This window comes from Rhinatrema bivittatum, chromosome 7 (genome assembly GCF_901001135.1).
Source record: "Rhinatrema bivittatum chromosome 7, aRhiBiv1.1, whole genome shotgun sequence".
Lineage (NCBI taxonomy): Eukaryota > Metazoa > Chordata > Amphibia > Gymnophiona > Rhinatrematidae > Rhinatrema > Rhinatrema bivittatum.
In genome coordinates this window covers 99,206,403-99,230,717 of record NC_042621.1, presented here as the reverse complement: position 1 = coordinate 99,230,717, position 24,315 = coordinate 99,206,403, and the positions used below count along the sequence as shown (strand labels likewise).

Below are 24,315 nucleotides of genomic sequence, written 5' to 3'. Positions count from 1 at the left end.
CGCCTCCCTCCGGGAGGCGTAAATCCCCCAACAAAGGTAAGGAGGGGGTTTAGACAGGGCCGGGCGGGTGGGTTAGGTAGAGGAAGGGAGGGGAAGGTGAGGGGAGGGCGTTAGAGGATTTCCTCCGAGGCCGCTCTGATTTCGGAGCGGCCTCGGAGGGAACGGGGGTAGGCTGCGCGGCTCGGCGCGCGCCGATCCAGGATTTTAGTGGATACGCGCGGCTACGCGCGTATCCACTAAAATCCCGTGTACTTTTGCTTGCGCCTGATGCGCCAGCAAAAGTACGCCTATTCGCGCGGTCTGAAAATCTACCCCTTAGATATCACTTGAAACATATAGTTTGACCAAAGATGCCTAAACTTTTGCATACCGTTGTGGAATATTTTACCAGCAAAATATTTAAGGCACTATGTTTTCAGGAGGCTTTTAATTAAATGTCTGTTTTAAACTTGTGTTTAATTTTATTGATATGTGATTTATTGGATTGGATTGGCCACTTTTGGAAACAGGATGCTGGGCTTGATGGACCCTTGGTCTGACCCAGTATGGCATTTTCTTATGTTCTTATTGTTTTGTATGTATTTTATGAATGTGTTATATTCAGCTTTGAGCATGTATAGATATTAACGGAATAAAAGAAATGCTAAATAAATATATCCCTTACTCAGATATCAAAATATGAAGGCTTTGGAGAGAGATATTTCTTGCCCTGAAGCATATAGTTATTATTTAAAATAATTTCTAGCCTGCTCTCATAACATAGTTTGAGGATCAGAAGCTACATGTAGAAATGAACTTCTGCACAGGCACCCTAGACTTTTCCCAAGGGAGTCACATTTCTGAGGGAAGCATGTTGGGCAGAAAACATGTTGGCTTCTGCGCTGTTCCTAGATCTCCAAAGGCCCATGGAACTGAAGACTTGCTGGCTCCTGCTGCTTGAAGGGCAAAGTCTTGGCCCCTTCTACACTGTTCACTGATAAGACTATGGGACCAAACATCTGCCTGTTCCCAGCCACCTTAGTGCAGCTATGCAGGGATCTGCTGCAAGTGATTATGTCTGAGTCAGAGGAAGGGGTAGAGGAGCAGTTCTTGAAGTGAAATAGATAAATTAGAGGTCCAAAGGAGAAGAGTCGGATGGTACCAACAATTTCTAGGGGTGATTGATAGCTAAATCCGGCACTGGCTGCATTTGACTTTTAGGGATACTTACTCTTCAGAGGGATGGCCGTGTGTTACAGGGTCATTTCTCATTTTGCATTAGGGCCTTAATGCTAGAGTTAAGATCCTAACCTTAGCGTTAAATTGCTCAATGCATGCTAATATGCAAATGTGACATTTGCTACGCAAGTGGGAGGAGTTTGGGCAGCGTTAATGGTAATGAGCAGCTCCTAACATGGAATGCGATAGAGTAATGCACAGCAACAAAGGTTTTGATGCCAGAAAAAGCTACATCTTTTTTTTCTGTGCGTTGTGCCCACGTTAGCTGTACGTTACCAGGAAAAAGGTTTTTGTTTGCACGTGCTGTTTGGGCAAAGAGAGAGAGAACAATATCTTGCTCTACTATTTATACCACTGTAAGAGGGGATATGTTTAACTCAGTGTGGGATTTGGGGGGTGGGGTGGGGTTGGGAGAGGGCTGGTTTTAAATACACAGTAGGAGGTATGAACAGTAAAGTTGACGTCACTGAAGATTTTGAAACAACTTCATTGGTTACCTATCCGCCAACGTATCCAATACAAGATTCTTACCATTATTTATAATTTAACACACAATGTTTCATCCATCTGGTTCTGTTCCTCTCTATGTCTCTACCAGCCTCCACGTCATCTACGTTCAATTGATAAAAACTACTTACAAGTACCAAATATTAAAACAGCCAGGTTAGACCTAACTCGGAAATGTGCTTTCTCTCTAGTAGGCCCCATCCTCCGGAACTCATTACCAAATCCTATCCGTTTACTCACAACTAAAAAAGACTCCAAAAAAGCTGTCAAAACTTAACCTTTATTCACTTGCTTTTCCAGACTCATAAACATGATGACTTTTCCATCTACATTTATGTTGTAACGAAATGTCTTATTTCTCTTGTTTATTTTCTCTTTGAATTGTAATCTCTTTCATTTTGTGTTTATAGTACAAATTATTTTATTAACATTGCTTATGAATATTTTTACTTGTAAACCGCCTAGATCTGCCATAACTTGTACAGGCAGTATAGAAAAGCTTTTAAATAAGTAAATACATAAGTTTCTGCTGTTTGAATCGATGAAAGGTACAAGAGGAGCTGATTTGTACAGTGCACTCTCTACCTAGCTTTAGACAAGCTAGGTAGAGAGTTCATCAAGCTAAGTGGAGAGTGCATTGTACAAATCAACTCCTCTTGTACCTTTCATCGATTCAAACAGCAGAAAATCTTCAGTGATGTCAGTTTTGCTGTTCGTACCTCCTACTGTGTATGTAACCCCCCACCCCCCCCCAAACCTACCCTATACTGAGTTAAAAGTACCCCCTCTTTCAGTGGTATAAATAGTAGAGTGACATATTGTTCTCTATAGAGTCTCTCTCCCTCCCTTTCTCTATCTCTCTCTCTTTTAAGGTTGAATGAAAACAGTGTGACTTTGTGAGGTCAATTAAGTTCTTAAAGTAGCTCATTATGTTCAAACAGGTATGTGCCATAGTTTAAAAATATATTTAGCATGATATGTTGTGTAGTTTTGTAGTTAACTTTTGCAGAGTTGAAAAAATCTAATTTCTTCTTGCCTGGGGTGAGTTGATTATTTTTTTTTTTGTGGTTGAAGCAGTGGTGTCTTTGGCCCTCATCAGGCCCTGGCAGGAGGAGGAGGCAGATGTGGTATCTTTGACCCTTATCAGGGCCCTAGAGGACAGAGAAGGGACTGCAGTGATGGGGTGAGGGGGAGAGGACTAGAAGATGGCTGGGAGGTACAGAGAGAGAGATAAGACTGAGAGGGCTTGGGTGGGGGCAGTAAGGAGAGAGAGAAGGAACAAAAGAGGGCTTTCAGGGGGATAGGTAGGTGGGAGGATGAGAGCTGAGAGGGTTTAAAAAGTAGGGAAGGGGGGAGGGTGTGGTGGTGGGAATTGGAGGAGGGCAAAAAGAGAGAGAAAGAGAAGATTGCACCTGAGAGAGGTGAATAGTGGAAGGGGAGGGGAGAGCATGGGGATGGGGAGGGAGTGCACTCACCAGGAAAGAAATGTGCTCACTATGTACTCCTGCCACCTGTCCCACCATTATTTTAGGAGCATTTCATCTTTGGCTAGTAAGTCCTGGAGGAATTTTTTAAACCCTGAACACTGGCTGGACTGTTCTGAGACTGCATGCCTTTTCTTTCTCCTTCGGATAGTTAGGCAGTGCATTTGTGCTTGTGTCATTACTCAGTTCTTTCTGTGCTTTCATTCCATTGTTATGTTTTTGTTTTTCAGTGTTAAAGAACCATACAGATGTCTGGTTTGTGTTTCTGCCAGCAGCTCCCATCAAGACACAAGCTCCTGCAATTTTGGCCCTAGCTGCACTGGTTGCTACTCTGGGTCTGCTCACATTAGTGCTCTTAGGACAACTTCTAAGCTTCCACATCTATCTCAGTATGTATTCCTTCAATCATTGTTGTTAGAAGAAACTATTAATATAGAAAGTTCTCAACTCCCACATTTCTTGCAATATATTTTCCTTCAGTCACAGTCTCTAGGATTATCTTTGTAATAATAACTTCTCAGATCCAACTTCTATCCGTATAGTTTCCAATCAAACCCAATAGCCATCACTACTAGCATTATCACTAGAGTAATGTGTAGAACCATTCCAGGCCTTATCATATGCCTTGGATAAACTGCAAGGCACAAGACCGAATGCTGACTTGAGCACTCCAAAAATCTTGTAAAGTCTAGCTAATGCAATGTTTCTCAACCAGTCTGCCATGGAAAAGTCTGCTCAGATGCTGACCAGCACCTGGTCTCTGCTCTTAGCACCTTGCAACAACAAGAGACACCAGCATTAGTTCTTAAATAATTAGGAACTCCCTTCTGCGAACCTCTTCTTCTTAGCTATAACATTAGCCTCAGAGTGTGGTAATTAATGGGCAGATGCAGGGCATTGATAGCTGGGCCCCACTTTGTGCAGCACACACATTGCACACAACACTCACTCATCTTTCCCGTCAGGAGCCACCAGCACCACCACCTCTGAGTCCGCCTAGCGTCTGTCCGGTCCCTTTGCTGAGTGAGCTAGGGAGAACATGCACAGAGCACTGGATGTGGCTCACGCTGAGTGTTGGGAGTGCAGTGATGAAGAAGCTCTGGTACAGCCAGGGCAGCTAACTGAGCCGACTGCCTGCCTCACACTGATTTCTTCCTTATCCAGTACTTGTATATAGAGGGAACTAGGCCATCATGATGTGGTCATATGTGTTTCTGCTCCCACCCCCACTTCCTTGTTTTACACTTTGGAAAAAAGAGTGGTGGGGCTTTCAGTGCTTCCCTAGCTCTTCTTTTAGCCATGTCTGCACTGCCTGCTCCGTGGAGGTTGGTGTGTCACACTACATTGTTCTCAATGTAGGAGGGCCATTGGCTTGAAAAGGTTGGGAAGCACTGAGCTAAAGGATGACCTGGTATGTCATTACTATTATAATTGGAAAAGTTATTCTTCTTACGCTTAGGGAGGTATCCAGATTGACAGTACTGGAAGAAGAAAGTTTGAGTAGTGTAAGCTTCTTCAGGCTGCCCTTCTAATGTGTCAAATAAGCCTGATACTTCACTTTCAATGCATATAAAGCATAGCTCTCTGCTTCAACGACAGGGGAGAAAGTCTGACACTTCACGCATATCCAGCATAGCTCTCTGCTTCAACGGCAGGGGAGAAGAAAAACTGATACTTCATGCATATCCAGCATAGCTCTCTGCTTCAACGGCAGAGGAGAAGAAAACTAATACTTCACGCATATCCAGCATAGCTCTCTGCTTCAATGGCAGGGGAGAAAGTGACACTTCACGCATATCCAGCATAGCTCTCTGCTTCAAGGCAGGGGGAAATGAAGATTAGTGGATCTAAATTTAGGCAACAACCAACAAGGACTGAATTACATAGTCTGGATAAACATAAGCATGGGTGTAGCTTGCTTATTGCGGTAGTTAATGGCCCTAACTAATTAAGCTAGATATTTCACTTAGATGCAGTTCCATCACTGCTCTCTACATTAATGGCGGGGGTGGAAGGGAAATAGAATAAAAAAGGTTAGTAAGAGCCAAGAGTAACAGATAAGTATGAGAAAAAAAAAGTGCGAAAGCTTGCTGGGCAGACTGGATGGGCCGTTTGGTCTTCTTCTGCCGTCATTTCTGTTTCTATGTTTCTATGTCTGATCTGTTCTGGAAAGGCTAATAAAGTAATTTTTAGTTCCTGTACCCATTCAGTCCATAAGGACACAAAAAATGCCATACTGGATCAGACCAGTGGTCCACTGAGCTCAGTTTCCTGTCTGTGACAGTGAGCAATGTGGATTGATTGTAAGAAGTAGTTGCCAGATCCTAATGGGGAGAGCCATTTCCTGTTTGGTCCCAGGAGAAAGAGAGGCATTCCTTCAGAAACCCATCAAAACCTATTTTAAACCAAAGACTTCTTGCAGATTTGAGTCAATTCCAGTTTAGTGTATATGCAGGAGTTTATTCAAAAGTATTTAAGCAGACTGCAGGGTAAGACTAAACATGTAGCATGGGGATAATACAAACACAGTCCAAGATCCAGTTCAGTTAATCCAGTTATATCAATCTTCTACATACTTGGCATAGTTAAACAAACTTCACAATACTTTAAACAAGACTTCCATAGTACACTTCTACTTAGAAGAACAAGTACACAAATACATAGGTATGAGCATATAGGGGGCTCTCTGGGTCCAGCGACTCAACTCATCTCTGCCCTCTAGTCCTTCCATTTCCAAAACACTGTAGTGTTTCTAGCAATCGTTTGACCTGCCAAGGACCAATTCAGATCCTCAGGGGAAGGACCGTGTACCTGTCTAACGGCTGATTGACTGGAAGTGTTACATATACTGACTGGAAGTGTTACATATACCTCAATTCAAGGTCCACCAGGACACATTTTGCCCTGACTCCATGACCACATCCTACAGCAACAAATTCCCCAGCTTAATTATAGCATGGATTGAAACAGTACTTTCTTAAATTTGTTTTAAATCGCTATCAGCTAGTTTCATGGTGTGTCTTCTAGTTCTAGTATTATTTGAAAGGGTAAAAACCCATTCCTTATTTACTTGTTCCAAACCAGTCATGATTTTATAATCTTCCATTTTGTCCCCTCTCAGTCATCTCTTCTGTAAGCTAACCTATCAAGCTTGTATTCATACAGGAGTTGTTTCATGTCCTATATCTTGTTTGCTGCCTATCTTGATACCTTTTCTATTTCTGCAATATATTTTCTGAGATGAGATAACCAGAATTGCACAGTACTCAAGGATGTGTTTGCATCATGGATCCACTGATATTCTCAATTTTATTCTGTATTCCTTTCTGAATAATTCTTAACATTCTATTTGCTTTTTTAACCACTGCTGCATACTGAGATGAAAGTTTCAATATTCTGTCCACAATGACTCCAAGATCCTTACCTGAGTAGTAACTCCTAATGTGGAACATATCATTCTGTACATATACATGAGATTATTTTTTCCTTATGTGCATTACTTTGCGCTTGTCCACATTAGATTTCATATGCCATTTAGATACCCAATTTCACAAGATCCTCCTTCGTTTCTTCACAGTCTGCTTACTTTGAATAAATTGTTATCATCTGCAAACAGGATCACCTCACCCCCTTCTCCAGATCATGAATAAATAGGTACTGGTCCCAGTTCAGATCTCTGAGATGCTCCACTGTTCACCTCTGTCCACTGGGAAAACTATGTGGTTCTAATCTCTGATTCCTATCCTTTAAACCCAAACTTTTCGTAAGAGGGATCACACTTTTTTTTCTCCTCTGGGGCGCTCTATCAAAGTTTGGAAATATGAGGCAGTACAAATTTAGCTTAATATTCATTTAAACAAAAAAATTGTGCATTTTTATTAACAAGCTTCAGATGAGAAGACTAATTTACTAGTTACTATATTGTATGTTGTGCTTGAGGATGGAGCTGTGCTTCTGCAGCCCCATGGAAATGTGGCACAGTATAGTTATCACTATTTTACCTTTGAAATATAAGTGCTGCATTAGACTTGAATCTTTGACAAAAATACAGTTTCTGGGTTTTCATTCATGGACCTCATCTCTGAAATAGTATTTACTGTGTTGCTTTACAAGTGAGCCATAGAAAAATAAACCTTTGAAATCCTCTCTGAGCTCTCTGTCCTCCCAAATTCTAAGCTTTACAACACAGCTTCTGACCTCCTTTGAATCTAGCTTACTATATTGAAATCACAATCATATTGCATTTAATAAAGTCTCAAACCAAAAAGAGCTCCAAAAAATCTCTCTCAAAACACCATTTTAAATTCATCTTTTTAGAAAATGAATTAGGGGTATCAGCAAGCCTGACATGTGAGATTAGACAAAACATCTCTGACTCCGTCAATCTTCTCGATCATGTACCCAGTCAAATTTTTAATTTTTTTTTTTGTGGCATATAAAATCTGAGATGCAATCCCATGGTTCAACTCTGCATTGCAAATCTATAGGCCTAACCTAGCGCTACGATCTGAGAAAAAGAAACTCCTAGAAGTACCTTCTATTAAAGTAGGGTGACTTAGAATTAAAAGAGAGAGAGCTTTTTTGGTGGCAGCACCAGAGACACGGAACTTCCTTTCTGAGCATTTACACTAGATTCCGTGTAGCATAACTTTAAAAAAAAAAAAAAAAGCCTTAGACGCATTTATTCAAAACAGCCTTTGATGGTATGTGACAGGAAACTAAAGAAATACTTGATATGTGGCAGGCAAATAATGTTGTATATGTTGTATTTGTTGTTGTAAGTTGTATTTGTTTCTGAATTATTTTATTGTTTTGTATTTCTTTGTTATTATGTTTTTAATATGTATGTTGATTTGTAGTCTGCTACGAATCAGTGGATTTATGCGGACAAGAAATTGATTTTAAATAAAATGTGTGTGCAAAAATTTTAAACTTTCTTATATACAATAACATACTCTAGTTTGGATGTTATCACTCAAGGAAGAGGTTTAGGAATCTCTGTAGATAATTCTCTAAAACATTAGTTTAGGACCTGATTTTAAAAAGTATTTACATGCTTAAAATTGGGTTTTACACATGTAAGTGGGCTTTTGAAAATTGCTACAATATATGCCATTAAATTGTCCATAGGATTTACTTGCACACATGCACTTTACTCAAGTAAATGGTTTTTGAAAATTGCTACGACAATATGTTACATTTACACGTGTAACTCCTTTCAAAATTACCTCTCAAATGTACAACAACAATCAGAAAGACTAATACATTTTTAAGAGAAATTGCAAGCAAAACAGGAAATGTCAGAGGCCAATATTCAGTAGGACATTTAGTGGACAAGTTATCCGGCTAAGCTTAGCTGTATAACATGTCGTTGGATGTTCAGTAGGATAAACATCCCGTTGAATATCCCTGTTTAAAGTTATTTGGCTAATGGTAGCCTGATAATTTTAAATATAACCGGATATTCTTTTGAATATCCAGTTATGTTTTTATCTGGCCTTGTGTGGTGTAGTGCTTTAAATTAAAAAAAAAAAAAATCACAGGGCCTAAATACCCTAACCAGACTCCCTCCTCCCTTTTACTTCAGGTTCCAAGGCTCGACTCTGTTGGGTCAAGCCTGCCCCCCCCCCCCCCATCAAATCAATGGCATCTCTCAATTTACAAAAAAATAGGGCAAAGGATTGTGCCTCATACCCTCCCCTATCCCCACTCCCGGGTCCCGATTTTCTCATTGTTCTTTATACAGTTTATGACTAATGTCGTATCATAAATTTCTGTCATTAGTGTTTTCAATACTTTGTCATAGTAATACTCAGTTCTCATTAAGAACATGCCATGCTGGGTCAGACCAAGGGTCCATCAACCCCAGCATCCTGTTTCCAACAGAGGCCATTTTTAAAATAAATTATACCCTTCTGTGTCTTTGTTTGGGGAAAGTCTTTCAGCTCTATGTATACAGGTTGTAGAAGGGGGAAGAGCAATTAAGACACCCGCAGATCTGATTGTGATACTTATCAAGTCAGTATCCGGTTATGTAAGAGTAGTGGCTCACTTTAAAGATTGTTATGAAAATATTTATCCAACAAATTTAACTAATCCAGCTATTCACCACTGCCAGAACCTTCATGAATCCATCTGCTGCAGCACACTGAGCCGATTTAAAACTATTATCCACTATGATGCCTAGATCTTTTTCCTGGGTGGTAGCACTTAATATGGAACCTAACATCATGTAACTACAACAAGGATTATTTTTCCCTATATGCAAAACCTTGTACTTGTCCACATTAAATTTCATCTGCCATTTGGATGCCCAATCTTCCAGTCTTGCAAGGTCCTCCTGTAATGTATCACAATCCTCTTGTGATTTAACTACTCTGAATAATTTTGTATCATCCGCAAATTTGATAACATCACTCGTCGTATTCCTTTCCAGATCATTTATAAATATATTGAAAAGCACCAGTCCAAATACAGATCCCTGAGGCACTCCACTGTTTACCCTTTTCCACTGAGAAAATTGACCATTTAATCTTACTCTCTGTTTCCTGTCTTTTAACCAGTTTGTAATCCACAAAAGGACATCGCCTCCTATCCCATGACTTTTTAGTTTTCTTAGAAGCCTCTCATGAGGGACTTTATCAAACGCCTTCTGAAAATCCAAATACACTACCTCTACTGGTTCACCTTTATCCACATGTTTATTAACCCCTTCAAAAAAATGAAGCAGATTTGTTAGGCAAGACTTCCCATGTTGACTGTATTCCATTAAACCATGTCTTTCTATATGCTCTACGATTTTGATCTTTAGAATAGTTTCCACTATTTTTCTTGGCACTGAAATCAGGCTCACTGGTCTATAGTTTCCTGGATCTCCCCTGGAGCCCTTTTTAAATATTGGGCTTACATTGGAAACTCTCCAGTCTTCAGGTACAATGGATGATTTTAATGATAGGTTACAAATTTTAACTAATAGATCAGAAATTTCATTTTTTAGAATGCCGTCCAGGTGATTTGCTACTCTTTAGTTTGTCAATCTGGCCTACTACATCTTCCACATTCACAGTGATTTGGTTCAGGTCGTCTGACTATCACCCTTGAAAACCATCTCCGGAACTGGTATCTCCCCAACATCCTCAGTAAACACAGAAGCAAAGAATTAATTTAGTCTTTCTTCAATGGCCTTATCTTCCCTAAGTGCCTCTTTAACTCCTCCGTCATCTAACGGTCCAACCGACTCCCTCGCTGGTTTCTTGCTTCAGATATATTTTTTAAAGTTTTTATTATGAGTTTTTGCCTCTATGGCCAACTTCAGTTCAAATTCTCTCTTCGCCTGTCTTATCAATGTTTTACACTTAACTTGACAATGCTAATGCTTTATCCTATTTTCTTCATATGGATCCTTCTTCCAATTTTTGAAGGATTTTTTTTGGCTAAAATAGCCTCTTTCACCTCACCTTTTAACCAATCCGGTAATCATTTTGCCTTCCTTCCACCTTTCTTAATGCATGGAATACACCTGGACTGCGCATCTAGGATTGTGTTTTTAAGCAATGACCATGCCTGTTCAATACTTTTAACTGAAAGGTGCAGCTGCAAAGGTTTTTTTTTCTAACTATTTTCCTCATTTTATCAAAGTTTCCCTTTTGAAAATTGTGTTAAAGCTGTAGATTTACTTATTGTCCCCCTTCCACTTATTAGTTTAAATTTGATCATATTATGATCACTATTGCCAAGTGGCCCCACCACCATTACCTCTCTCACCAAATCCTGCATTTCACTAAGAATTAAATCTAAAATAGCTACCTCTCTCATTGGTTCCTGAACCAATTGCTCCATGAAGCAGTCATTTATGACATCTAGGAACTTTAATTCTCTAGAATGTCCTGATGTTACATTTACCCAGTCAATATTGGGGTAATTGAAATCTTCCATGCACTGCCAAATTGGTTAGCTTCCCTGATTTCTCTTAGCATTTCATCATCTGTCTGACCATTTTGTCCAGGTGGACGGTAGTATACTCCTATCACTATACTCTTACCCAACTCACGTGGGATTTCTACCCATATAGATTCTACTGAGCATTTAGTCTCTTGTATGATCTTTATCCTGTTGGGCTCTATACTCTCCTGGACATAAAGTGCCATACCCCCACAAAGTTGATCCTTCCTATCATTGCGATATAATTTGTACCCTGATATAGCACTGTCCCATTGGTTATCTTCCTTCCACCAGGTCTCTGTGATGCCAATTATGTCAATCTCATCATTTACTGCTGTACACTCTAACTCTCCCATCTTACTTCTTAGACTTCTGGCGTTGGCATACAGACATTTCAAAGTGTGTTGTTTTTTTTGTTTGTATTAACAACCCGCTTTTCAGTTCTTAGGGATAATTTGGAAATTTTAGCTTAGGTGATTTTTTACATATAGGCACATGGACTACGCTTGCTTTTTTTTATTTTATATTTTATTTATTTAATGTGTTTTGATTACCTTCATTCAGTTTCGCCATCATAACGGTTTACAGAAATCGTGAAATAAGGTTAGAAAAACATCATCACAGCAGATTATCTTGAAGATGGATTACAGTTTCGGGATTTGTGTGTTAGTTATTACATACAACATTTTCTACTAAGGCGTAGAATGGGTTTAATGAGTAAGGTAGCAAGGAGGGTTTATAGCTTGGATGAGTTATACAGTTGGGTCATTAACAACTGATTTTCAAGGTTCAAGGTATACTTAAGAGGTTGTTAGATAAACGATGTGAAGTCAGTTGCACAGTGTCTTAGGGATTCAAATGGTGGATGTTATTTTGTTGATCGAGATGGAGATTTCCTCTTGGTGTTAGATTATGTGGGTGTCTGGTAGTGTGGTTGGTTGAGTGAGTTTGAGTATGCTCTGGTGAACAGTCAGGTTTTCAGCTCTTTTTGAAGATTTTCATGTTTGGTTGAGTTCTTAATTCGATTGGTATTGAGTGTGGGGCTGGCGATGGATATGGCTCTCTCACAGGTTGTGTTCAGTTGTGTGGTTCTGGTGTGAGGGATTTTGAGGAGGCCTTTATTCATTGAGCGTAGGTTCCGTTTGGAGCGTGGATTTTGATGGATTTGCTTAGCCAGTTGTTTTGTTGTCCTATGATTAGTTTATGCAGGATTGTTAGTACTTTGTAGTCTATTCGGTATTTTATTGGGAGCCAGTGTTGTGAGACGAGGGTTGGGGTAATGTGCTCATGTTTTTTAGTTCCTGTTAGAATTCTTGCGACTGTGTTCTGTAGGATTTGGAGCAGATGCATGGTAGTGAGTGGTAGGCCAAGTAGAAGGGCATTGCAGTAGTCTAGGTTGGAGAAGATGAGTAGTTGCAGGACTGTTCTGAAATCATCTTGTGCAAGGAAGGGTTTAAGGCATCTGAGTGTGAGTAGTTTGTGATATCCTTCCTTTATCTTGTTGGTTATGTGGATTTTGAATGATAGTTCATTGTCTATGGTGATTCCTAGGTTTCGAGCATGGGTGACGGGAGAGATTAATGTTTTTGGGTTTTCGGTTTTGAGTGGTTGCATGGGGGAGTTGATGTATTTTTTGTCTAGGACAATTAATTCGGTTTTGTCTGTTTATTATGAGTTTTAGGTCGGTTAGACGCTGTTTGATTTCTGTGAGATAAATGGTTGTTCTCTTGTATGTTTCTTCCAGCGTATTCTGTATAGGGACCAGTATTTGTATATCAGCGTGTAGGAAGTGGGTCAGTCCAAGGCGTTCTAGTGTGTGACAGATTGGGAGAAGGTATATGTTGAAGAGTGTTGCTGATAGGGCAGATCCTTGTGGAACGTCGGTGTTGAGGTTTACTGTATTAGAGAGGTTGTTGTTGAACATTACTTGGAAATTTCTATGTGATAAATAGGATGAGAACCATTGTAGTGTATTACCCATGACTCCTATTTCAGATAGTCTGTCGAGTAGGATGGAATGGTTGACTGTATCAAAAGCGGCTGATAGATCCAGGAGGATTAATTGGTTACTTTGTCCTTTGTCGAACCCTCTAAGTACTGTGTCAGTTAGTGAAAGGAGTAGTGATTCCGTGCTTAAGTTTTTTCTGAATCCAAATTGAGAGGGGTGAAGTATGTTGTTCATTTCGAGGTAGTCAGAGTTGGGAGTGGACGATTTTTACTATGATTTTTGCAATGAAAGGTAAGTTGGATAAAGGTCGGTAGTTTTGAATGTTCTTCGGGTCTAGGATGTTCTTTTTTATTAATGGTTTAATAATTGCTGATTTTAGACATTCAGGGTATTTCTCTTCGGTGAGGGAGAGGTTAATTATGTCTGTTATTGTTTTTGTTGTTGGGTTTTCGATTAGTTTAATTGTTTGTATGGGGATACTATCTATGGGATGGTTTGCTGGATTAATTTGTTTAATTATTTTTTTGGATTTCCAGCGAGGAGGCGAGGTCGAAGTTAGGCCAAGTTTCTGTTATTTTCAGTGACAGTTTTGGGATTTGGGGGTGTGTGTTGGTGCTGTTGGTGGAGTTATCAGTTTTTTGATTTTATCGGTGAAGTATTCCACAAATTCGTTGCTTTTGTTTGTGCTGGAGGGTATTCTTAGTTCATTTGGTGGTTTGGTGAGGTTTTGTACGATGGTGAATAGCATTCTGGGGTTATGCTGGTATTTATTTATTTTGCTCGAGTAGAAGTCTTTCTTTGCATTATGAATAAGTTTTTTATAGTTTGCTAGATGGGTTTGGTATGCATTGAGTAGTGGTGCAGTTTTGTTTTTGCGCCAGGATCTCTCTTTTTTTCTGAGTTCGCGTTTAGCTGATCTTATGCTATCGTTGTACCATTGATTTTTATGTTTTGGGTTTTTTATTGACTTTATGATGGTAGGGTTTATTTTATCTGCTATAGCTTTGGTAATGTTGAGCCATGAGGTTGTGGCTGTTTCTGAGTTTAAGTCGATGTTTGTGAGTTCTTCTTGCAGATTTTGTTGCAGTGTTTCAATATCAAAGGGAGGGCGGTGTGCGATGGTTCTTATGTTGTTTTTGTTTCTAGTAGGTTTCATGTTGTAGGTCAGGGTGGATTGGATGAGGGAGTGGTCTGAATACTGCTAAAGGCTTTCAGAAGAGGCATTATTGGGGCGGGGGGGGGGAAGGAGACAATGTTTACATCAGGAGAGTAAAATATCCATGGAAAACCGAACTGCAGAAGAAGCAGCTGTAGGTACTTTGTAGCTGGTATAAATTTAACATTAATAGTGCACATATACTTTCTCTTGGAAAACTGGTGCAGAGTTTGCAGGTAAAAAATATTCATGACTTTCTTCCAGTGTGAGCTGTTTTATTTTACTTACTTGGATTTATAAAACCACCTCTCCAAAAAAAAAAAAAAAATGCCCAAGGTGGAGAACAAAAATGTTAAATGGTAATACAGTTTCATAAATGAGAAAGTAAAATCAAAATTACAAACATCCAAACCCAGTTAAACAATGCAATCATGAAATAAACAGAACAGACAAACAAAACCTGCTCAAAAACATATCTAAAACTTCTGAAAATTGCCCCTATGCGATGCCAAATAATTTAGAAAGAAGCATATAAATGCATTGCTTTCTATGATAATTTATTTAGCTTTTGTCTAGGAGGGTACTTGTGAAAAACATATGTTGTAAAATAGTTTTAAAAGTTTGCATTCTGGGACACTGCTCCTAAACTATGTTCATTAACATAATGGTGTAATGCATGCTTTTGAATTTCCACAAGGTGGCACTATGTGTTAACTAGAATAAAACATTGCTCTTAATAAGAGTCTGTTTTATGTGGTCATCCCCTTTAATGCTTTGTTTTCTATAAGGAAGGTGACCTTAAAATTGTCCAATTCCCTGCTAATAATTTTTGAACCATTCATTGTTTTATTCATATTTGTGCTATAGCTGGTAGAGCGCCTAATTACTCCATCTCACACTTTTGGGTGCCTGGAATTCTTTTTTTCTTTTCCTCTTCCTATAGGGAAACTGTTACGCGTGCCGCCCATGGCAACCCCGCGGTGCGGTCCTCTCACCTTTCCAGATGGACTCCAGCTGCTGGCTCTTCGCTGGCGGCGGTGGCTCTCCCACTCCAACCTCGGGTTCCCTCCGGTGCCTCCGGCCCTGCCACACTACCCAGTGTTGCTAGCCAAGATGTCCCTGCTCGTGGGGCCTCTCCGCGTGGCCCACGGAGAGATGCCACCATCAGCGCCACACCTCTTCCTAGGCGCACACACGAGCGCATCACTGATTCTTTTAAAGGGGCCGCGGCAGGAACCTGGCCGCGGACCCGAATGCTGATGTCCGACTCTTCAGCGTATAAAAGCTCAGGCCTCGCTCCATAGCGTTGCCTTTGCAACAGGTCTCCGAGTACTCAGAGTACTCGTTGCTATTCCTGAATCGTCTCGTTGTTCCTGTCTTCCTGGTTCCCGGTTCCTGGTTCCTGTTCGCCTTTGTGTTGGATTGACTCTCTGGATTTGACCATCGCTACGCCTGACTACTCTTCAGCTTCTTTCCAGCCCCGGACCTCCGCTACACCTGACCACGTCTGCCTTCTCCATGCCCTGACCCTTGCTTTGCACGACTACACTACAGATTTTGCCGGGTCCAGAGTTCTACGTTGCTTGCCACAACTTCCACTCACTGCCGGCTCTGAACCTAGCCTGTCAGTGACGCCTCTCCTTGCCTATCCTCTGGATGTGGACTTTCTAGTAGAGATGTGAATCGTGTCCTCGATCGTCTTAACGATCGATTTCGGCTGGGAGGGGGAGGGAATCGTATTGTTGCCGTTTGGGGGGGTAAAATATCGTGAAAAATCGTAAAATCGTGAGCCGGCACATTAAAACCCCCTAAAACCCACCCCCGACCCTTTAAATTAAATCTCCCACCCTCCCGAACCCCCCCCAAATGACTTAATAACCTGGGTGTCCAGCGGCGGTCCGGAACGGCAGCGGTCCGGAACGGGCTCCTGCTATTGAATCTTGTTATCTTCAGCCGGCGCCATTTTCCAAAATGGCGCCGAAAAATGGCAGCGGCCATAGAACAACACGATTCCACGGCAGGAGGTCCTTCCGGACCCCCGCTGGACTTTTGGCAAGTCTTGTGGGGGTCAGGAGGCCCCCCCCAAGCTGGCCAAAAGTTCCTGGAGGTCCAGCGGGGGTCAGGGAGCGATTTCCCGCCGCGAACCCTCGCTGAACGACCTCCTGCAGTCGATCTCCTGCCGGCGCCATTTTCCGTACGGAAAACGATTCGCGGCGGGAAATCGCTCCCTGACCCCCGCTGGACCTCCAGGAACTTTTGGCCAGCTTGGGGGGGGCCTCCTGACCCCCACAAGACTTGCCAAAAGTCCAGCGGGGGTCCGGAAGGACCTCCTGCCGTGGAATCATGTTGTTCTATGGCCGCCGCCATTTTTCGGCGCCATTTTGGAAAATGGCGCCGGCTGAAGACAACAAGATTCAATAGCAGGAGCCCGTTCCGGACCGCTGCCGTTCCGGACCGCCGCTGGACACCTAGGTTATTTATACTTTCTAGGCTTAGGCCTTCCTTTGCTTGGGTGCCTCCAGTTCTCTATTGTTCCTTTGGTACCTGAGCCTCCGTACCGAATCCAGTCCAGGATAGAACTATGCCATCTACAGACTGCTGTCTCTGGGCTGAATTACTATTCATCCCTAGCTAACCTCGAGGTCCACCTGCCGGCCCCGGCACCCAAAGGCTCAACCCGAGGGGAACGAGGACTGGTATAGGTGAAGCTCCAGCAGCCTCTAGCTTCAGCCCACTCCACCTGCTGACGTTGGGTACCCGTAGGCCCTCGCCTATGGATTGCGTCAACCCCACCTCAGCCCAAGGGTCCACCTCCAACGCAACAGAAACAGGCCAGTTTGCTGAAATCTCAAGGAGATCAAAGCATATTGTGATATCATTCATCATTTTGAAATGTGCCCTCCAATGATTGACACTGACCAATTTTAAAGACAGCAATATAGTAGATGATAGCAGTCAATATCAGCTGCCCCATTCATTCTGCCCAGTCATTGTTGTCTATACTACTAAGGCTATATCCCAACTGCCATTTATAAAGCATGACTTCTTTTAAGATAACCCTCCTTATCGAAGACCGCTTTTATCGTCTTTCTCCTTTGTGCATCACCCTTTTGGATACATGAGCAGGCAAGATCCCCCTAGATTAGGGGCAGGCACACTTTTTAAACTGAGGACACATTGGTATCACTGCCTAAACATGTGGGCTAATCATTTTTTTGGGGGGGAGGGGAGAGAAAGGGGTCCCTGTGAAAGCTCGGGTTGCTTGTAGGAAGGGAGACTTACATCCTCTAGCAGTAGCATCACTTCTGCTAGATGGGATAATTTATTTATTTATTTATTTAAAGTTTTTCTATACCGGCATTCGTGATACAATCACATCATGCCGGTTTACAGGAAACAAGGGGGTGTAAAAACAGAACATTGAACAAGTGCATAGAACCGTAAAGTTACATTAAACAAGGTTTTTTCTAACTGCGGGAGGAAAGAGTTAGATGAAAGAGAATAATCTGCAGGGAGCAGCAGTTACTACCAAAAGCAACTTGCTGGGTAGACTGTATAGACTGGTTATCTACTGTCATTTACATGTTTACTATGGGAGTCAATATTGAAAATATAGATGGCTATCTAAGAGAGTCATTCATCAAATTGCATTAGGGCTTTATGTACTGCATTGTAAAATGCATATGCAGATTTAAAATTAGTAGTCGAGTGGGAGGAATTTGGACGGAATAAATGGAAATGAGGGCTGGTTAACATTCGTGCGATAAAGTAACGCACAGCAACGCAAGTTTTCATGTTGAAAATAACTATACCTTTTTTCTGTGCATTAGGCCTGCGATAGCTGTGCATTATGCCTGAAATGGGATTTATCGCAAATGGGGAGGGAAGGAGAGAGAGAGAGCCTCTGTGGAGGGTCATTTATAATTGAACTTTTTATACCACTGTCAGAGGGAGCATTATAAACTCAGGGTGAGGTTTGTGGGGTGAGATGGGGTTTAGGGGGCAGTTTTACATGCCCAGTCATACGTACGAACAGCACAGTTACCATCAGTGAAGATTTAATGGATTTGGAGTGATGAAAGGTAAATGAAGCGTAGATTTGTACCATGTTCTCGCTACCTAGCTAACTTAGATGTGATATTCAGCTTACCTGCTATGCAGCTGAATATATGTATATGTATATGGCATATATATATGTATATGGCACTGCTTAGCCGGATAAGTTTACATGCACTTAAAAAACATAGCTATACTTATCTTCAAAAGGTAGAGCTATTTGATGCAGGACATAGAAGTCATATGACAGCTGCTGGAGGGTATGAAGTATTTCATTTAGAAGCCAAGATACAGCAGATTAAACTTGATAACTGTAGGCAAAACTGAATTCCAGTGCTGCAGATGTTTCAAGAGCTAAATGCTCTCTGCTTCAGGAAAACTGCTGGTCAACGAAACCGTCCTCCAATGATGGCTGATACTCAACTGAAGCCACAAATATAACACAACATCCCAAAATTATCTTGTCAAAATTGAACGGCCATGGACTTTGTTAGTCCAATTCACAACGCTGAGACCCTTATGTTTTTTAAGCGCATGTAAAAAGACCTAAAAAATTCATACAGCAAGTTATTGGACTTTTCTGAACTGTTCAATGAGTCACTAAGAAATTCACACACCAGGCTGTTGGGTTTTTTCTGAATTGTTTTAATGAGCCATTGTCGCAGTAAAATACCCACAAACTATCGTTTGTGAATGACCGATAATTATACCATGTACACCTGTTGAGGACTTAAGGACATAAGAAATTGCCATGCTGGGTCAGACCAAGGACCCATCAAGCCCAGCATCCTGTTTCCAACAGAGGCCAAAACCAGGCCACAAGAACCTGGCAATTACCCAAACATCAAGAAGATCCCATGCTACTGATGCAATTAATAGCAGTGGCCATTCCCTAAGTCAACTTTATTAATAGCAGTTAATGGACTTCTCCTCCAAGAATATATCCAAACCTTTTTTAAACCCAGCCTCACTAACTGCACTAACCACATCCTCTGGAAACAAATTCCAGAGCTTAATTGTGCATTGAGTGAAAAAGAACTTTCTCCGATTAGTCTTAAATGTTCTACCTGCTAACTTCATGGAGTAGCCCCCTAGTCCTTTTATTATCCGAAAGTGTAAATAACCAATTCACATTTTTAAAATAAATTATACCCTTCGGTGTCTTTCTTTGGGGAAAGTCTTCCAGCTCCATGTATACAGGTTGTAGAAGGGGGAAGAGCAATTAAGACACCCGCAGATCTGATCGTGATACTTATCAAGTCAGTATCCGGTTATATAAGAGTGATGGCTCACTTTAAAGGTTGTTATGAAAATATTTATCCAACAAATTTAACTAATCCAGCTATTCACCTCTGCCAGAACCTTCATGAATCCATCTTTAGTGAACCATTTTATGTAAGAGAACTTGGCATCCCTTGTTTGTTCTTGTGCCCGTTTTCCACATTATAATCATAGGACTCTCATTTTTTGTTTGCATTTAAAAACACCATTTTAAAAATTTGTGTTACTTAGCGTGTAACTACCAACTTTCGAACTTGGTTTGCATCAAGAGAACTATTTTGCTTAGTGATGAATGGTCATCTGCAGCATTTATCTGGCTCTTAATATGACTAGTGCATCTCAGTAAATGAAATAGGTCACAGGATTTAAAAAGACTCTGATCATTTAACTTCCATCCAGTCAGAAAGCAGCAAGTTCTGTATCCTATTGCCTCTAAACAGGAAGCCCCTTCTTTCTCATTGGTTGTGCATATGCAAATCTTTTTTCAAACTGGTTGAACAGCATGTACCTATTTATCCTCATTTTACTTTCAAACTGTGAAGGTCATTTTTCAAATCCCGATGGAACCTTATCGTGATTCAGAAAATGTAAATTAGGGAAAGGGGTGGTTTAGGCGGGGTTTAGGAAAATTAGGGACCTGTAGCGCTGCGGGTGATAATGTATCGCACATTATCGCCCACAGTAGTGCTGGAAATAGCAGCAGCTATTTCTTTGGCACTACAGGGGCGATAGTGTGCAGCATGGCTGCAACTGCGGCAGGCGAAAATGCCGCACCACAATGCGCCCACCGGCTCACTATTGCCCCCCCCCCCCCCCTTTTTCCTCGTGGCTCATCATTCCACTATATTTATATTTAAAGTGGAATGATGGATCCAGGAGTGTGTTTGTCCAGTATTACAGCACCGTATAGTAACGTAGTGCATAAGTGATGGCAGAAAAAGACACACATAATTTATCCAGTCTGCCCAGCAAGGTTTTTTTAGGGTTGTAACTGGTTACCCCAGTACTTTATTACTATCTTAGAGATCCTTCATGTATGTCCCATGCCCTTTTGAATTCCGGTACCATTTTTTTCTCCACCATTTCCACCGGGAGGACATTGCAAGTATCCATAATCCTTTCCGTGAAAAAATGTTTTCTGACTTTGTTCCTGAATCTATCCCCTTGGAGCTTCATATCATGCCTCCTAGTTCCAGTACTTACTTTCCATTGAAAAAGGTTTTCCTGTTTTGAATTGCTAATATCTTTTAGGTATTTAAAAGTCTGTCATATCTCCTCTCACTTGCTTCCCTTCTAGGGTATACATTTTTAGATCCCCAAATCTCATGTCGTATGGCTTCTGATGCAGACCCCCACCGTTTTAGTTGCCTTTCTCTGGACTGCCTTTAATCTCTCTATCATTTCTGAGACAGAACAGAACATAGTATTCCAGGTGGCAGAGTGGTAGAATGGCATGATCATGTCCTTTTTTTCTGCTGGTTATGCCTTACTCTATGCATCCCAGCATTCTTCTAGTTCTAGCCACTGCCTTGTCTCACTTTTTCACTATGTTGAGATCATCAGACACTCTCATCTCCAGGTCGGAGCATATCTGCTTCCCACTCTCCTTCTCATATAGCTCCTTTGGATTTCTGTATCTCAAATGCAAGACTTTGCATTATTTTGCATCAAATTTCAACTTCCAAGCACTTAGCCATGCCTCAAGCTTTCTTAGATCACTTCTCATTTTGGCTATTCCCTCAGGTGTGTACACCTTGTTGCAAATTTTAGTGTCATCCGCAGAAAGGCAGACTTTTTCTTCTAACCCTTTTACAATATCGATCACAAAAATATTGAACAGAACCAGCCCCAGGACTGATTCTTGAAGCATTCCAGTAATCATCACTCTCTCCTCAGAATGATTTCAATTTACTACCAACCTCTGTCTTAGCACTCAACCAGTTTTTAATAATCTTCTACTTTAGGAGTCGTGTAGAATTCAGCATTACATAAGGAAATACCCAAGTCTGTCCATCCAACTCCTGGTACTTTGGCAAGGATTAACTTTGCATTACAATTTAAACTCATGTGTCCACATGAAGCTTAGGTATACAAGGACTAACATCACATTGATATACAATCATGTTTTTCCCACTCACAGTTTTTTCTGTGGAAAGAGAAATCAAAGTTGTTTATCTCCGCATGATGCACCAGCTAGCATTAATGTTAAACCAAAGTGGTATAGATTAGTATGAATCATGATTTTTTTTGTATTGTGATTGTACATCATGCAGAAATATGGTATCACTTTCTCTTCCACAGGAAGAGCAGTGAGCAGGAGATATTTGATTATAAATCAACGTGGCTGGGGTGGGCAGGGGATGAGACTTTGAAGCTGGTTTAGTTATGTATGGCACGTGCACTGGCAGGAAGTGTCTTGGGCTGGTAAATCTAGCAGTAGTGAGTCTCTGGGACTAGAGTCTATGGTTTTGGCAGGGGGTGTCTGGTACCGGCACAGAACAAGGTCATCTTTGGCAGAAGATGTGGTTCTCAGGCAGGGGATGGTCACTGGCAATGGGAGGTTTTGTTAGACTGGGCCTTGCATATAGTGGATCTGTGAGGTTGGTATGTGCTAACTGGATCTCTGAGTCTGGCGTCGTAGTTGATAGATGCCTTTTTGTGTCAGTTTTCATCATAGTTTGAGAAACGCTGGTAGTATTACTTTATAATAATAAAATAGAAAATGGCATTGGGCATTTAAAATTAATCTGACAGAGTTCATTAAAATGTATTTGAATATCATAATTGTTTTTGCACTAATAAAGTGCCATCCATTTTCCTTTCCCCCCCCAAGTGTGGAACAGACTGAGCACTTATGAGTACATTGTACGCCAACGACATCGACAAGAGGCCAGTGACAAAAATTCAGAGGAGCCAGAATCCCCTTCTCCAAAGATGAAGCATCTGCAGGTACACGTCAGTGTGCTCTCCCTTCATAAATCTTTTATCTCTCCACTTTTTACTGTTATTCATAGACACATGTGGGCTCTAATTTATTGTGAATTTCTCAGCATTTATTATTTAGCACTGCATGTTATGATATAGTTCTGACATTACTGTAGTTGTTCCGTGTGTTACCTGTAAAACACTTTTTCCTGTAACTTTTGTTTTTCAAGTAGGTTTTAGAAATGTGAATGTTGAGGTACTCTGCTGACAGTGTAAAATACTAGTTTTTGGTGGTTTCCAAGCCCTTTGGTAAATTATTCCTGTCTGTATATGGGGTAGGAAAGGGCTGCGACCCCAAGTGCTGCTTCCTGGTCTGTGTATAAGCCTGTCAGACTCTCATATCTGCATGGAAGGGACTCTTTATTTTTTGACATGTGCTGCCTTGAAAAATGCAGCAACATCCTTTTCTTACAGCTTGGGGATGTTTAGTACTGTACAAGATGCACTTACTTGAATGATTTGTAGCTGAATTGGTAACATTTTATAGGTCTGCCTGTAGTCTCCGTTATTTGTTATGTTTGGCTTTGATTGTTTTGTATATTTTTACAGTTTTCCGTTTAAAGTATTCAGTGTTCATTAATTGAACAATAAATCCAATAAATAAATAAACGTGCTGCTTTTAAGGACAAGGAGAAGATATAATTAGAGAAACATTCACAGCCTAGAAAAGGGAAGGTAAGGACAGAGGAGAGCTGGAAGAGTTCACAGCAGGAGTGGGAGAAGGTGCAGTGCAGAATGAGATGGGGGGAGGAAAATAGGAGATGGAGTTAGGTAGGATGGGGGTAGTGCTATATAGTATGGGAGAGAAGGGGGCTTTGCAGGGTGGGATGGAGAGAAACCAGAGAGTTGATGCAACAGAGGGGGGGGGAGAGAGATGGAGCAAAGCTAGGGACCAAGGTCACTCTAGAATGAAGACAGATAGACAAGAAATCTGGGAAAGGATGGGAGAGAGGGACAGACCAAGACAGTGTTTCCTAATATTAACAAAAATGTCGTGTGGCACACCAGCCTCCATGGAGCAGGCAGTGTGGACATAAAGAGAACCCATATGGCCAGAAGAAGAGCTAGGGAAGCACTTAAAGTCCCAGCAGTCACACATGAGCCCTTTACAATGAAGCAGACCCCTCTATATACACGTGCAGGAGTCAAATGATGTGGGCAGCCGGCTCAGTTAGTTACCTTGACTACTGCATCTGGTTGCCAGAGCTCCTCCACTGCTGCTGCTCCCACTACTCAATGTATATCATCCAGTGCTCATTGCATGCTCGCTCTTCAGTCTCACTCAGCTTGGGGCAGAGGCTAGAAGCTCAGGATGGGGAAGAAGAGGAAGTGCTGTGTGGAATGTGTGTGCCGCACAAATCAGGGTCTGCTTGTTAATTTTCACATTCTGGGGCTCATGCTTTAGCTAGGAAGGAGAGGCATACATGATAATACATGTTTTCAGAAAGGTGCTCTTACGTATTTAAGAACCACCCCTGGTGTCTCTTGTTGCTATGAGATACTGATAGCAGAACCCAGGCGTTGATCTAGATCTGATCATCAGGCAGTGACTTTTCTGATAGGTCTTGATAGGTCTGAAGGCACATTACTTGGGAAACACTTGACTAGGATTTAGAGGAATTGGAGAGGAGAAAATGGGGCAGAAGCAACAACAACAACTTTCATATGCAGTAATTAACAGTTACTTCCAGTACAATACACAAAGGTTTGTGGTTGTTTTTGGGAGGTTTTTTGTCACT

The 24,315-nt window shown here is 41.3% G+C and overlaps 1 protein-coding gene across 5 annotated transcripts in view; it reads left to right on the top strand.

Moving 5' to 3' along the window:
• The window catches only part of LOC115095299 (probable palmitoyltransferase ZDHHC1), a 172,517-nt gene that overhangs the window by 84,018 nt on the left and 64,184 nt on the right, over window positions 1-24,315 (top strand). For 4 of the 5 annotated variants that reach the window (XM_029608796.1, XM_029608795.1, XM_029608794.1 and 1 more), the window contains exons 6-7: window positions 3,440-3,598; window positions 22,425-22,540. In XM_029608796.1, coding sequence (XP_029464656.1) covers window positions 3,440-3,598; window positions 22,425-22,540 — 275 coding nt within the window. The remainder of the gene's footprint in view (window positions 1-3,439; window positions 3,599-22,424; window positions 22,541-24,315) is intronic. The other variant, XM_029608799.1, reaches the window with a different exon arrangement.